Source organism: Phaenicophaeus curvirostris, chromosome 2 (genome assembly GCF_032191515.1).
Source record: "Phaenicophaeus curvirostris isolate KB17595 chromosome 2, BPBGC_Pcur_1.0, whole genome shotgun sequence".
NCBI classification, from domain to species: domain Eukaryota; kingdom Metazoa; phylum Chordata; class Aves; order Cuculiformes; family Cuculidae; genus Phaenicophaeus; species Phaenicophaeus curvirostris.
In genome coordinates, this window is record NC_091393.1 from 104575035 (window position 1) to 104590149 (window position 15115).

The window sequence follows — 15115 nt, forward strand, 5'->3', positions numbered from 1 at the left end:
GGCGGGGCGGCGCCGGCGTTGGCGGCGATGAACGCGTCGTGGCGGGCGGCGGGGCCCGCGAACGGCAGCGCGGAGCCGCGGGACGGCGCCCACACCGCCACCCTGGCGGCCTGCGCCGCGCCGCTCGCCCTCGTGTTCTGCCTGGGCTCCTACGGGAACCTCATCGTGCTGCTGTCCTTCTTTGACCCGGCCCTCAGGAAATTCAGGACCGATTTCGACTTCATGATCCTCAACCTCTCCTTCTGCGACCTCTTCCTCTGCGGCGTGGCCGCCCCCATGTTCGCCTTCGTCCTCTTCTTCGGCTCGGCCGGCGGCGTCCCCAGCGCCTTCTGCTTCGCCTTCCACCTCACCAGCTCGGGCTTCATCCTCGTGTCCCTCGAGACGGTGGCGGTCATCGCGCTGCACCGGCTGCGCGTGGTGCTGGGGCGGCAGCCGCGCCGCGCCGCCTCCTTCCCCTGCACCCTGGTGCTCGCCCTGCTCCTCTGGGCCGCCAGCTTCACCCTGGCCGCCTTGGCCACCCTCGGCTCCCGCGGCTCCCGCCTCTGCCTGCCCGTGTCCGGCTTTGCCGGCGGACGGGGGAAGGTCATCCTCTACCTCTACGTAGCCGACTTCATCTGCTGCGTGGCCGTCGTGGCCGTCTCCTACGTAGTGATCGCCCGGGCCCTGCGGAGGAACGCGCGGGCGAGGAAATGCCCGCCCACGGTGGCCGTCGACGCTTCCAGGCCGCAGCCCTTCGTGGGCCCCCCGGCCGCCAAAAGCGCCGTGCCCGCCTTGTACAGGAACCAGAGCAAGCCGCGGCGCGTCCAGACACACGGCTACACCGATGGCCTTGGCCAGGCGGCAGCCGCCAGCCGGCTCCAGCTTGTGTCGGCGGTCAACCTGTCCGCCGCCAAAGACTCGAGGGCGGTGGTGACGTGCGTTGTCATTGTGCTCTCTGTCTTGGTTTGCTGCCTGCCCCTGGGCATCTCTTTGGTGCAGGACATGCTGTCCAGTAGCGGTGGCTTTGTTCTCTACCAGTTTGAGCTGTGTGGATTTACCCTTATTTTTTTCAAATCTGGACTGAATCCTTTTATATATTCTCGCAATAGCGCCGGGCTTCGGAGACGAGTCCTCTGGTGCCTGCAGTACCTAGCCCTCGTCTTTTTCTGCTGCAAGCAGAAGACGAGGCTTCGGGCCATGGGCAAAGGCAGCCTGGAAGTTAACAGGAACAAGTCGTCCCATCATGAGACCAATTCAGCATATGTGTTGTCTCCAAAACCTCAGAAAAAGCTTATGGACCAAGCCTGTGGTCCTAGTCGCTCCAAGGAGAGCGTGTTGAGCCCCAAGGCTTCTGTCGGGCATCAGCACTGTGCACAGAGCAGTTCCACCCCCATGAACACCCGAATCGAGCCCTATTACAGTATCTATAACAGTAGCCCTTCCCAGGACGTGAGCACCCCAAACAGCTTACAGCCAGTGAACTCGACTTTTGGATTTGCCAAATCCTACGTTGCCATGCACTATCGCACAGCCAACGATGCGGTGCGAGACTGTGACAGCCCTTCGACTAAGCAGATACCAGTGCCCTTGGTGTAACCTTCAGGAAGGGTTCTGATCCCTTCTTTGCTTTCCTTAGAGATAAACTGAATTCAGTGATACACTGTTGCTGCTAATTAAGAAAAACGCTACTAGTATTGATATCCAGTTATTTGCGTTTGAAGTGAATACTCGGATATTGCTTCCATGACGCTCTCTTGAATTTCTGCGGCCAGCCAAAACCGGCTGTATTTTAGATGATATTTGGAATTGTTAGTGTGGTTTGTTGCTCAACTTAACTGCTGGACAAGTTAAGAAAAAAAGAGTAAAGTAGTATAATGGGATGGAGAACAATCTCAGGCTGCACCAGAAGTATTGTCTGTTAAATGGCATACTTGCTTATTTTCAAGAAGGAATAATTGGGAGGATGCTTGGTGTTACCATGCTTGAAATGTTTTCTGTTGCAGAAGATTGAAAGAAATGGTGGTATTTTGTTGTAGAAAGTGTCAATAATAACAAAAGTCCTTTCTGTTTGCAGGGCGAGCTCCTGGTTCTGTTGAGGTGAACTGCAAAATTTCCATGAACTTCAGCTGAAGTTCAAGATTTCAGTCTTGGCTTCCTAAAGCGAGAAAAGGCATTTTACAAATAGTGTTACATTGCTGCTGGGGAAGGACTTTAGGGAAGTGTTGTGGCACTGTGAGAAACCTCTGAAGTATATAAACGTATTTCTGTTGTACATTTATTTTAAGGATCGCTGGCATTATATGTCCCAAAATAATATATTTGGAGAAATATTTTACATCTGATAGAAATAACTGTGCAATATCCCGTTATGGGTTTTACTGGAGGATAAAGATTAATATTACAGTAGTATAGTACTGATAAACTATTAGTAATGCAGTCACCTCTGGAATTTTCTGATTTGTAAACTGTTGTGTAAAGAGACGTGTTCCTGGTTGGCTTATTTTGTCTATGACTGTATAAAAGTAGGAATTGGGAGGATTTGGCTCTGGTATTCCTGCTAGGTAGAACTGACAGCTGTTATCATTTTTAAAAGCAGACTGACCGCATAATGAGATGACTACAAGTTTTTGAGGTTTTCCTAGGAATTCTAACATCAGTTTGGTTTCAAGATTAATAATCTGTGTACTTATAAACATTATCTATTGGCCTATATGGTGAGCAAATAACAAAAGTTAAATATTTTTTTATCAACCAAACCATTTGTGTTTTGTCACGGGTGGTGGGAATTCCTTACAAAAGAAATTATTCGGAGGCATTTAAATTCCTGACTATTGTTGCTTTAAGTAGCTAGATCTTTTCAAAACAAGCAATCACCTTTCAACTTCTGTTGACTTCAGCAGAGTCTTAGTATCTCTGACATAATTGTGCCACAGACTTTTGGTGCCTCGTTATAGGAAAATGCCACATCTTTAGCAAAATTACTATGATGGAATAATGATTTGGTATTTTAGGAACAAAAAACATTCATACTGTTGCCATGTGTGAGTTGTCATTGTTTTAGGCTGTTTGTTAACAGAACTGTTTCAAATTTCCTGGAAGACAATTACATTATGAACACTATTGTTTGTTTAATGCTCTGAATTTTAATTAATTTTGAATAATTCAAGGCAGCTTTCTTGCAATAAAATGGATGTGAACAACTTTCTAATACAAATGTAAAATTGAAGTGATTTCCATAAGTCTTTTCTCTCTGCCTGGATTTTTTTCTCTGTAAATGAATAACACAGTTCTTTCAAAGGTAATTTAGAAGATACGAATTGATCCATCTTGTTTGGTTTTTCTGTCTTTACGATTCTCTTTAGCACAGAATGTAGTAATCTGGAGGGAAAAAATATGTGAGATCGTGTCATTTTGTCTCAAACTTTACGATCTTAGCGGTAATTACAGTTTGGGAAGGAGTATAGGGTAGGATCCCACAAGTGGTTGCAAGACAGGGTCTTGTCTGTACTTCAAGGGAGCTGAAGGCGTGCATGGAGCCTGGGTTTAGCATTAAGAGGTTTGGAGGTTCGCTGAAGGTATGAACAAAAGGCTCCTGCCGTGCTTTTGTTTTGGCTCACATGAACTTCACTACGTGGTAAAAGATAAAATCCTTTGCACCTTATTCAAACAAGTGATTTGCACTAGGTATTTATGTGGGAGTAAAGCTGGGAGGGTATGGCTTTAGTACTGCAGGCAGTTTTATTGCCTTTACCTGATGTGTTATTAAGACAAAAGAACTGAAGTCCTTTTAAAGCACTTTGTAATTTTGCTCTTAATTCCTGGTGACAGTTTTATTCTTAATACAACCAATGTGCTAATGTATTTATAACATCAGATAGCAAAGGGCAATGCCTTTTAATCTGCAGTAGGAACAAAATCTGATGTAAAGTGTCTGTTATATTAAATAACTGTGTTTGGGGGTGGCTTATGGGTGTAGCAAATAGAGGTTGGAATTTGAAAATAAATACAATTTCTTAGAAATTAATCATAAACTGAAATAATTGGTCATTATATTACAGAAAATCACTTATTTTAGACTCTTCTGGAATATAACTTCTCTTTTTCCTTTTAGCCCCCTTGTTGTTTCAGAACCCTCTTCTGCTGAGCGCAGAATCAATAAAGCATGACTGCGAGGTTAATAAAGCAGGAGTCAAATTGAGAGGGGAAGCGATGGAGTGCTGGATGAAGGAGATGGAAAATAATCTGTGCAAAGAGAGGAGATGGGTAAGACAGTAAGCGATGACAGTATGTGAATACTGAACAGTTTAGAAAAAGGTCTGTAGGTAGTGCAGTCTGTAACACAATAACAAGAAGCCATCTCACAGATATGAAAGCTGCAAATCTGAGACTCACAAAGCATGATTTCCTTACTGCCTGTATGTAGGCTGAGGGCCTCATCACTGCAGAGCTGTGCAGAAAAAAATAGGACAGTTTAATAGGTACTTGTGCGTCTGGGATGAATATCGGAAGCCTGAATGTTAGTGGTGACAATCTTTGAATTGTAAAATTTTATGCTCCAGGAATTAAAGCAGTCTTTGATTTCTGAGGTTAGTTAGGATGACCTCATCATGGTGGAACAGGTTATCCAACCTATGTTTTCAGTGTGCTTTTCAGCTGCTTCTGAAGTTGCTGGTGTCAGAGGCTGTCATGATAACTGGCCTGAGAACTGTTCTGCTATATGGTTGAAAAATCTGTTTGTAGTATGTGGTGTATTGTTAACAGTTTGGCCAGGGTATCTGAAATGAAATTAGGGGTAGCCTCAAAGAAAGCATGAATAAACTTGTTAAAAAACCCAGAAGATTAATTACTTGGGGCTGATCTCACAAGTCACTTCTAGTTGTTCTTTAGGAGCAAAAGTGTTTGAAAGGGTTTTACAATTCACCAGGTTTTAAGTTCTATGTCTTGCCTGTGGTGGTAGTGTTGACTCTTCCAGCTGTTGGCTTGCAGTATTGTATTCTCTTTGTCCTTTATTTATAAAAACTAGAAGTTTGTAGTGCCAAATAACTTTAAACAATACCTACACAACCTCAAAACATTGCTAAGAATGTTCAGCGATTGGGCACTACCTCAGATCTTTTTAGAGTAGAGATTTCTGTAGAGCGGTGCGCATCTTTTTCTAAGTCACAGAGACCGCCTGCCTTAGCGGTAAGGGTTTAACAAGCTGAGGAGGTCAACATGCAAAAATTGCGCAGAAGATAGTCAAGAAGGATCAGTGCATAATAATTTTGTGATATCTTGTGTATGTATGGTGTGTATGCTTTAGGTGTGTAATAGAATCACAGAACCGTAGAATGGTTTGGGTCGGAAGGTACCTTAAAGCCCATCCAGTTCCAACCCCATTACCATGGGCAGGGACACCTCCCACTGGATCAGGCTGCTCAAACCCTCATCCAACCTGGCTTTGAACACCTCCGGGGATGGGGCAGCCACCACTTTCCTGGGAAACCTGTGCCAGTGCCTTGCCAGTCTCTCAGAAAAACATTTCTTCCTAATGTCTAATCAAATCTCCCCTCTTTTAACTTCAAAATGTTCCCGCTTGTCCTATCCCTGCATTCCCTGTTAAAGAGCCCCTTGCCAGCTTTCCTGTAAGCTCTTTGAGTACTGGAAGGCTGCTATAAGGTCTCCCTGGAGCCTTCTCTGGCTGAACAAGGTCAGCTCTCTTAGTGTGTTCTTGTATGGAAGGTGCTTCAGCCCTCGGATCATCTTTATAGTCTCCTTTGGACTTGCTGTAATAGATCCATGTTCTTACTGTGCTGAGGACTCCAGAACTGAACGCAGGGCTCCAGGTGAGGTCTCACCAGAGCGAGAGTAGAGGGGAAGAATCCCCTCCCTCCCTCTGCTGGTCACACTTCTTTTCGTGCAGCCCAGGATACAATTGGCTCTCTGGGCTGCAGGCGCACTTTGCCAGCTCACTTGTTAGGAAAGCTGTGGCAATTACCCCCCATATCACCTCCAGCTCCCCTCCACCTGCGGCACAGGGAATAAAAAGACTTCTGAACTGCAGGGTTGTGCTTATCTGCACCGTTCTCTCTTTACCTTCCACCAGGTGGTGAAGCAGGGCCGCAGAGAGCAATGTGAGATGATCATGATGGAAATGGACAGAAAGCAGATGTTGTAATACCTAAATGGATTAGTCTTGCAGGGAGGATGGTGGAGTCCTATGGACATTTTCAAGGTTTGCTTTCTGTCTGTTTTGAGTGGGTTTTTCTAATTTCTTTTTAAGTATTTAAGAACAATGTATTTGTGCCGATGCCAGTGGAGGATTATGGCAATGGTCCTGCCCCTGAGCGCCAATAAGCAGTTCTGCTTGTGCTGCATGTGAGAGGAAAAAAGGTCCCATCTGTCTTTTTCTGTAGGAGCTTTCTTCCAGCAATTTAAAGAATGGGGAAATAATTCTGTTTTCGTGACAGGGTATGTGACTCTTCATGATTGCTAAGGAAAGGTGAGTTTGCACAGAGTACAAACTCTCTGTAAATGAGATGGCAGTGGAGGGCGAGTGCTGCTCTGCTTCTCATAATTCGTACTGGTGGAAAACTGGAGAATTGGCACCATGGGACAAGGGGAACGGAGGGAATTCTGAAGAACTTTTGGGTTTTGTGAGCAGTGGTTCTGTCCTGCAGTGCAATTGATGCAGATTTCTTTGATTTGAATAGCTCTTTGGTTACTGTTAGCCTCAAGCACTGTGCTTCACGAATGTACCAAGTACACTGTCCTTAAGTTTAATCAGTACTGGCAAAATGAATTTAAAATGTCATTTATTATGTGCTAATAAATGCTGACAAGTCATTGTTACTTCCTATTTAAAATTAGTTTGTCTAGTATTAGAAAAATGTTTTCATTTGTTACAGCAACTGGCCTAGAATTTTGGTTCCAAGAGTCAAATGTGCTACATGCTGCAGGGTGGGTTTTTTAACTTTTTACTAGGAAGCAGCGTGAGGAGGGCAAAAAACACGTACCACTCCATTGGGGTCCTTCCCTTTCCAAATTAATTGTGGAAGAGTTGTATTTGCCCATATCTCCTTATGTTTGTGTTTCCCCTTTTGTCATCAGGTAGGTTGGTATTAGTCTTACTTTGTCACAGCAGTCCTAATTCCTTTTCAGAGCACGTGTTTCAAATGTGCTGCCCCATATGGCGTACATAGACATCCTACATTCCTGGCTCGGCAATCACCTGCAGGTAAGTAGTTTGGATTTGCTCAACTTATGAGCCGGTCCAGATTGTGCTACGCTAAATGATTTGTTCTCACCTAGTATTTAATTTCCGTCATGGTCTGCTGATTTTCCTTGAATGTGAAAGTTGGATCAGCTGAATTTTTTTAATTTTTTAAATACAATAAATAAAATAATTAGGTGGCACTAGATGAAGACAAGGGCTATGAAGAGGTTTGAATTAATTGGAAATGGGTCAGGGTGAAATTTTCCAAAGTCTGTGTAATAATATACAGAACTTTTTACTTATTCATCAGAGATTTATGACAATTGCATTTAAATAAAGCTTGTGCTAATTATTTAACAGGAGAGACTCACATGCTCAGCTGGCTCTTTATTGATTTGTTGCATATGTTAACCTGTAATTATAAAAGATTTTAAAGTCTGATCTCTTCCACCAATTACTTAAACCAAACGATGCAGCAGTGTGGATTTGCAACTGCTTCTCTCAGATGGCTACATGAAGTGAATCTTTAATCTTACCTCACTAAGCCACAGAAAGAAACCGTTACCTGTGTACCATCACGGTTTGCATTTTTCTTATGTGCACACAATGTGTGTTCCCATGTGAAGCTGTGCTAGAACTGAGGATCTGAACTACAACCTTGCTGTTGAATGACATTGCCTTTCACTGCAGCGATCTCAAAAAGACATTTAGGTTATGCGGTGTGACTCGAGCTGCTCTTCCTTTCAGGTGTCTTCCACAGCATTTTGAGAAACGCTGGAAATAGCTGAAGGAAGTCAAGCACTCAGGAAGGAAAAGCTGTCTATTAGTGCTCAGGTCTTGTCCCTTTGAGTAATGGATTCTTCTACTGGATGGAATAATGCACACTACAAACCCATTAGTAACCTCTCCTGCGACTGATCTGAGACAACTCCCCTGTTGCAACACAGCAGCCTTTGCAGAAGGTAAACACAGAAACGCTTTTATTTGTCCACAGACTTTCCAGGCACAACATTTACACGTTCTTATATCTCATTCCATCTCATACACATCCTGAGCGGCCCCATTTTCTGCTTTCACAAGTGGTTCATTGGTTGTTCTTAAGACAGCTGCCAGCTGAAGCCAGAACATTTTCTGTTTGTGTTCCTCGGGGCTCCACTTCAAATAGGTTTTCCTTTTCAGCAGTTTCCTGAGTTTGCTGAACTTCTGTGGCACGCTGTTAGGCGGGAGGTCTTCCAGCACAATCATGATGAGGGAATCCTGATTTTCATTCAAGACCCGGTGTTCGGCAAAATACAGCTCATACTGACACCAGCAGCTGTTTACAAAACTGGGAGAGAGGACAAAAAGGACTTTATGGCTGTTCTCTATGCAGTAAAAAATGTTGCCGAGTACGGGATGCCCCGGTTTGAAATCTCTCTCGTGGTAACATATCTTGAATCCATCGGCTTCCAGTTTTTCTAGCAGATGCTTTTTTGTCCAGTTTGCGTCTTGTTCACTATATGAAATGAAGGCATCAAAGGGCTTGTTTTCTGGCCTCTTCTCATACTGTTTCCTTTTGGCCATACACCAGTACCAACCCATCCTCACGTACCACAGCCCATCGAACCGCCAGCACAAGCCTGTTAACACCAAAACAACCAGAACGGCCACGCAAGCTGTAATAGCCATCTGGATACCCAGGGAGCAGCGCAGAAGCGTGAGGTTACTGCTCTCCACCAACAAACCCCTTCTGTCTGGTGGAAAGCTGCACCTGAGATTTTCTTTGCCGTTTATCTGCAAATGGGGGTTGTGGACATAGACATTCACAAACCAATACAAATCACAGTTACAAAAAAAATGTTTACCTTGAACATTCAAAACACTCAAGCTCGTTAACAGGCCAAAAGTGTCCTCCACTATGGTTGTAATGGCATTGTCACTGATGTCTAACTCAATCAGAGAAGCTGGAAGAGAGCCACGCTGTAGAAAGGAGATCTTATTCCCTGATAAATTAAAATATTTCAGCATTGGAAGACATTTCCAGAAGTGATCAGGGAGCTCAGAAATCAGGTTGTGACTACTGTCCAGATTAGTGAGTGCAGAAAGGCGGCTGGTGGGTTCCAGTCTGGTGATTAAGTTCCCAGAAACATTAAGAAACTCAAATTTCTCCAGGGCATTGGTTAATGACAACATGTTCAGCTTATTTTTACTAATATCACATTTTGTTAAAGTTGAGGGAAAATACTCAGGATGCATATCCATAATTTTATTATTTTGAATATTAAGTGTTGTTAAATTGGAGACAGATTTAAAACCAGGGGGTATTATTTTTATATCACTGTTGCTTATGTCGAGGAGCTGCAGCGAGCTAGGTAACTCAGGAAGCACAGAAATCCGGTTGCTGCTGAGATCCAAAGATAATAATTCTTCCATTGTGCCAGCAAACCATTCTGGCAGTTCTACAATGGAGCAGTTGGACATTTTGAGGTGTTTTACTTTCTTTGGAAGGCTTTCGATGGGTGTGCCGGCCTCATTTCTGACAAATGAAATAGCATTAATACGTACGGTTCCAGGAGGCAAATTTTGAATCTCATTAGGGATTTGTGGACGTACAGTGTATATGAAGTGATTTCCTTGCACATACATTTTTTCTAAGTTAATCATTTTTTTAGCAAAATTCCAGGGTATTTGACTTAGGTTGGTGAAGGACAAATCGATTACCTTGATGGTTGGAGGAAGACACAGCGTATTCAAGCTGTTTATGGGATTGTTGCTGATGTTTAAAAACAATAGCTTGCTGAACGGGAACTTACAGATTGCCTCTACATCTTCGATGTTAATTGTTAATTTGTTGTGACTGGCATCAATGGACTGCACATTTTTCAGTGGCAAAAACAGGATGAACAGCGATAGAAGATCCATTTCCAGGTCATTGTGACTAATGTCAAGCTCCAAAATATTGTCCATATGAGCTTGGCAGAGACCCTCGTCCAGTTTTAATGTCAGCTCTTCCTTGGAGAGTTTTATATTTGACAGATTAAGTATCCCATTTATTGGTATTCCGCAGAAATCAGGCTTTAAGTTGGCTGTTGGAGAGACTGTTGGGTTTTTCTCTCCTTTTCGAAGCAGATCCTCTGTACTTCGCCTGAACCTCAGATTAACATTTTGCAGGACAGGTGGATCTGCTGAATGTAGCAGCTCCTTCGCAGATGCAGAAGGCTCCAGGGCAGCCTCTGAGGTTGTGTCAAAATGCTTGTAAAGCAGCAAAGTCCTTGAGGTTTCGCTAGTGGGTAAGAGCTTCAGGTGAGGTGGAAGACCTGATACAAGAAGTTTCTGATCATTAAATGATAAATTCACAGAAACAAGGCTGAGCAGACTCTCAAACACACCAGGTTCAATGTCCTTAATCTGATTGTAGGAAAGATCTAAGACTTCCAGCACATCAAAACCCTCCATGTCTCTCTTAGTTATTTTTTCAATTACATTATGTGAGAAATTGAGAGCTCTGGCTGTTTTTGGAGCATGTGCTTCTGATACAGAAGAGAGGTTTAAATAGGAATAGTTATAAGCTGGGAAGGCATAAGCCGCATGTGTTCTCAGAGTTAGAAATCCTTTTGCCCTGCTGAATAAGAAAGAAATGAAGTAGAAATGAAGACTTCCAATAAGGATCCTCATCCTGTAGAAAAAGATGTAAAATCCATCATTAAAATATCCTCTGCGTTAATGTGTACCGAAAAAAAAAAATCCTAATTTACTTGCAAGCACAGAAATTGTTTCATTAGTTGTATCTATGGATCCCTTTTTATCTACAGAAAAAAAGACATCTTGCTTCATTGTTATTTTCAAGAGGCAATGCTAAAGGATGGTGTCAGAGAACAATATGAAGGAGAGCGCTGTTCATTTCAGATTGTAGATGAGGACTGAATGATTTCTTTATACACTTTTTCTATTCCTCCCCTCCCCGCCCCCAGCCAAACTCCCAAGCAGGTTGTGAGCAGCCTTTGTGTCTTTCCATTCCATAATCTAAAATGCACTTTCGTAACCACTGCCTGCAACTCTGGTTTTACATCTCTCATCCTGGCTTGCAACAACCTGATAAGTCTGACCTGTCCGAAATGTGTTCAGCCACTTAAATAGTGTATTCATAGACTAATAGAATTGTTAAGGTTGGAAAAGACCTCTAAGATTGTTGAGTACAACCATCAGCTCAACACCATCACTGTGCCTACTAGAACATGTCCTGAAGTGCAACATCTACAGGCTTTCCAAAAACCTCCAGGGATGGAGACTCCATTGCTTCCTTGGGCAGCAGTTCCAATGCTTCACCACTCTTGCAGTAAAGCATTTTTTCCTAATATTCAATCTCCTGGCGCAATCCAAACCTCTACTCACGCAACTTAAGGCCATTCCCTCTCCTCCTATCACTTGTTACTTGGTTGAAAAAACCAGCACCTACCTCACTACAATCTCCTTTTAGGTAGTTGTAGAAAGCAAGTCGGCAGTAATGTGGCAGGGAGCTCCACATAATTGGGTGGTCACCTATCTCTTGTGATCCCAACCCCTTGGTGGCTTGCTCTCTGCCAGGAATTTAACAGTCACCATTCGTTTATCCTTACCCATTGGAGTAAGGAAAAGAATAAGTCTGCTTTGAAGTACAATTTCAGAGGCTTGTATTGGGCAGCCTGCACCAGGAGATGTCACTGCCCATGCAGCATTCATCTTTGAGACTTCACATTGCCTGGAAGCATCACTGCCTTCCTCCTCTCCAGCCCTGACTCTCCCTCCCACTAATTCCCTATTTCCTATGGCACACGTCTTGTATTTATTACCAGAAAACGCAGGTGCCGACCTTCAGGTGAGCAACCTGCTGTTACCGTTTTTCCCCTTGCTGCCCACCAGACTTGAACCATCAAGATTAACCGAAGAGAAGGAATTCCCAACGCCTTCCCCTCCCCTGGACCCTCTGCCGCCAGCAGGACCCCGCTGCCATCTCACCCCACATCCCTCCCTCGCACCAAGCGTGGATAATGGACAGCTGGGAGTCGCAGCACCGCAGGGGTAAGCCAGCCCCCGTGGCATTAAAAACATTGCAAAAGGAAGGCTGGAAGAGAGCTAAGAGCCAGCTGGTATTCAGAGATTCTCCCCTACCCCTTCCTCTTCATTGGCCGCTCTCCTCCTGCTGCTCCTCGCCGGTCCCTGCCACTGCCACTGCCACCTCCTTTTGTAGCAGGGGCCGGGCTGAGCCGCCCCTGGGAACCACCCAGTTCTGCTCCCTTGGGCTGGGGCCCCAGATGCTTCTTTCTGGGGAAAACTGCTGAGCTTTCCCCATCGACTGCTACCAGCAGCCGCTCAGCCCATTGCTGGGAGGGAAATTGAAGGTGAAAAATGCTTTTTTTAACTCTTGGCTGCTGCTGGCAGTGTTGTTCCAAGGTATTTGCTGGCTTCACTCCTACCTGGGCACCGCAGGGAAAGTCTGGAAGCACCAACCGTGGCCACAGGGTTGTAAAACTGATTTACTTCGTAATGTGTGGCTTGTGCTTCCTAAGGCAGGGAGGGGGTTTGTGTTGGGCTCTTACATTTGAATATGAGATCTGGACTGCCAGAAGTGCTCCTGCAAAGTGAGCAATCACACCTTTTATGCATTTTAATTGAAAAATAACTGGAGATTTTCTCAATGTTCATATTGCTGCCTTGAAAGACACACTCTGTACAGCTTGTTAAGTTTGAGATGCCAGCAGAAAAGGAGTCAACAGATTGCACAAGGTGTAGGGCTCCGTCATCTGTTCCCTTTTTTCTACTATTGATTTTTTTTCCCACTCTTTTGTAACTGCCACTGGCTGGAAACTCTTGCAGCAGCCCAGAGGCTCCCCTGTGCAGCCCCTAGGGGGCTGGAAAACCCAAAGGTTGTTTGTGTTCCCTTTCTAACCTGACTGGGCATTTCCCTGCCCTGGCAGGTTCTGGAAATTGCTCTGAAGTCATCCATTCTTTAGACAGATCCTAACTTGTTTTAGTAGAAGAGACAGGAAATGAAAAGCCTTTTGGATGCTTCAGGAGACATTCTTGCTCCTGCTTTACAGGTGCACCCATGTAGACACCCATTTCTCCCAGACCAGTCTTCCTTCCTTCATCTAAATGCAGCTCTGTGGCTTCTGAAATGCAATCTGTAGTTCCCTTTTTGGGAAGGTGGAGCAGCTCTATTCCAGCACAGGGCCCACCAAACTGCATCTTTTCAGCTGGAAGTGACAAAGGATATTTTTTTGCTACAAGAATGGTTTTTCTATTGACACACTGTGCTGGCATTATTCTAATATTTGTTTCATCCAGCATGCATTCTGTATATTCATTTTATTCATTTATTGGTTTTTTTTTGTTTTTTTTTTTAAGGCAACCTCTTATTCTGGGGATTGCGAAGGAGGAACAGCACACTAAAAAGGTCTCTGTGAGTAGGGAAAGTGAACACAATGTGGCTGAGAGCAGAACCAAGGCTGGCTTGTGGTTCACCAGAAGGACTTGATAAAACGGTTTCATTCCTGAAACAGGTCATCTCCCACTTGTTCCCCGTCTCTCTGCAAGGGGTATATTTTTGTGCTGGAAATGGAATTTAAGGGAGGAGAGCTGAACTTGTGTGAGACCTGCTCAAACCCAGAGCAGATGAGCACCAGCCTTCAGACCAGAGCTCAGAAGGGCTTCTGCTGTTAAGGTAGGCTTAGATCTGGGTGTTGGATAGAAACTGCAAGCCATGTCTGTGTAGCTATACGGATGGGTATTTATGACCAGGAAATGCTCTTGTCTGGCTCTGCACAGGGAGAAGCAGTAGGTAGATACCCCATCCCTGGAAACATTCAAGGTTAGGTTGGATGAGGCTCTAAGCAACCTAATCTGGTTAAAGATGTCCCAGATCCTGCAGGGAGGTTGGACTGGATGACCTTCATGGTCCCTTCCAACCCAAACCATTCTATGATTTCATTACCACTTGAGAAATTCTTTCAAAGACCGACCACCTTATTTCACCCCTTCAGCTAACTGAAACTTTCTGGGGACTGTCTTGCCTCACACGCTGAGCCACTGGCTCCTCTCAGCCTTGCCTATCAATCAGCTGCACAGATGTCTTATGTGAATATTCTCTCTCCTTTTCGATCCAGTCTCGCAGCTAATTAATAATTTGTGAGTTTAAATGATAATTCAAAATGAGCTCTGGGATGTATTAGGATGAGTGGAAATGGCCTCAAGTTGCACCAGGAGAGGTTTAGATTGGATATTAGGAGTAATTTCTTTACCAAAAGAGTGGTGAAGCATTGGAAGAGGCTGCCCAGGGAAGTGGTGGAGTCTCCATCCCTGGAAGTGTTCAAAAAAGTTTGTAGACACAACAGTTTGGGAGAGGGTTTAGGAGGCACGATGGCGCTGGGCTGAGGGTTGGACTGAATGATCTTAGAGGTTTTTTCCAACATTGAGGATTCTGCAATTCTATGAACCCCTATTGTGCAAAGTCTAACAGCTGCAGTATTTGAGTGATGTCTTTAAGTGGAAGTACAAATAAACACGTCGTGCCATTCTGACATGACTCTTACCTTCTATAGAAGGTTCTGATTTAATTGTCAGCAGGTCTTGCCAAGAAGCAAGTGCTGCTGTTCTTGCCCTGGTTTAGGTTGTGCAGGAGAAGCCACAAGTGACTTTTAAGCATTCCCATACAGGTAAGCTGGGCAGGGTGGTAAATACTGCTTACTGATGTTTTGTTCTTCCTGTGCATATAAGTCCTGTACTCTGGGACCTAACCCAGCTCATTCTTTGAACTCTTCTCATAGAAGTAAATATCTCAGAAAAGGGGTGTGTTTCACTTTCCCAAATCTACTTTCCTTTGATGTAATTCCCTTTGACTAATTGCAGATGATATCAGCACCGCGGCTGCAAATTTGCTGTCTGCCATTCATGTTATTTTCTACATCACTGATTCTTAAATGAGCA

At 44.3% G+C, this 15115-nt stretch overlaps 2 protein-coding genes across 2 annotated transcripts; one reads left to right on the forward strand and one right to left on the reverse strand.

Moving 5' to 3' along the window:
- On the forward strand, positions 1–6779 carry GPR75 (G protein-coupled receptor 75). Its single transcript, XM_069850267.1, has 2 exons — positions 1–4242; positions 6065–6779. The coding sequence occupies exon 1, from the start codon at positions 28–30 to the stop codon at positions 1573–1575; it is 1548 nt and encodes a 515-aa protein (XP_069706368.1). The 5' UTR covers positions 1–27; the 3' UTR covers positions 1576–4242; positions 6065–6779.
- Positions 6780–8021: 1242 nt separating this feature from the next.
- LOC138717048 (toll-like receptor 2) lies at positions 8022–10852 on the reverse strand. Its single transcript, XM_069850268.1, has one exon. It carries the CDS (start codon positions 10826–10828, stop codon positions 8204–8206), a length of 2625 nt encoding a protein of 874 aa, XP_069706369.1. The 5' UTR covers positions 10829–10852; the 3' UTR covers positions 8022–8203.
- Positions 10853–15115: the final 4263 nt, after the last annotated feature.

Excerpts from the sequence above, each read along its gene's own strand:
- GPR75 (XM_069850267.1), top strand. The coding sequence starts at position 28 with ATGAACGCGTCGTGGCGGGCGGCGGGGCCCGCGAACGGCAGCGCGGAG.
- LOC138717048 (XM_069850268.1), bottom strand. The coding sequence starts at position 10,828 with ATGAGGATCCTTATTGGAAGTCTTCATTTCTACTTCATTTCTTTCTTA.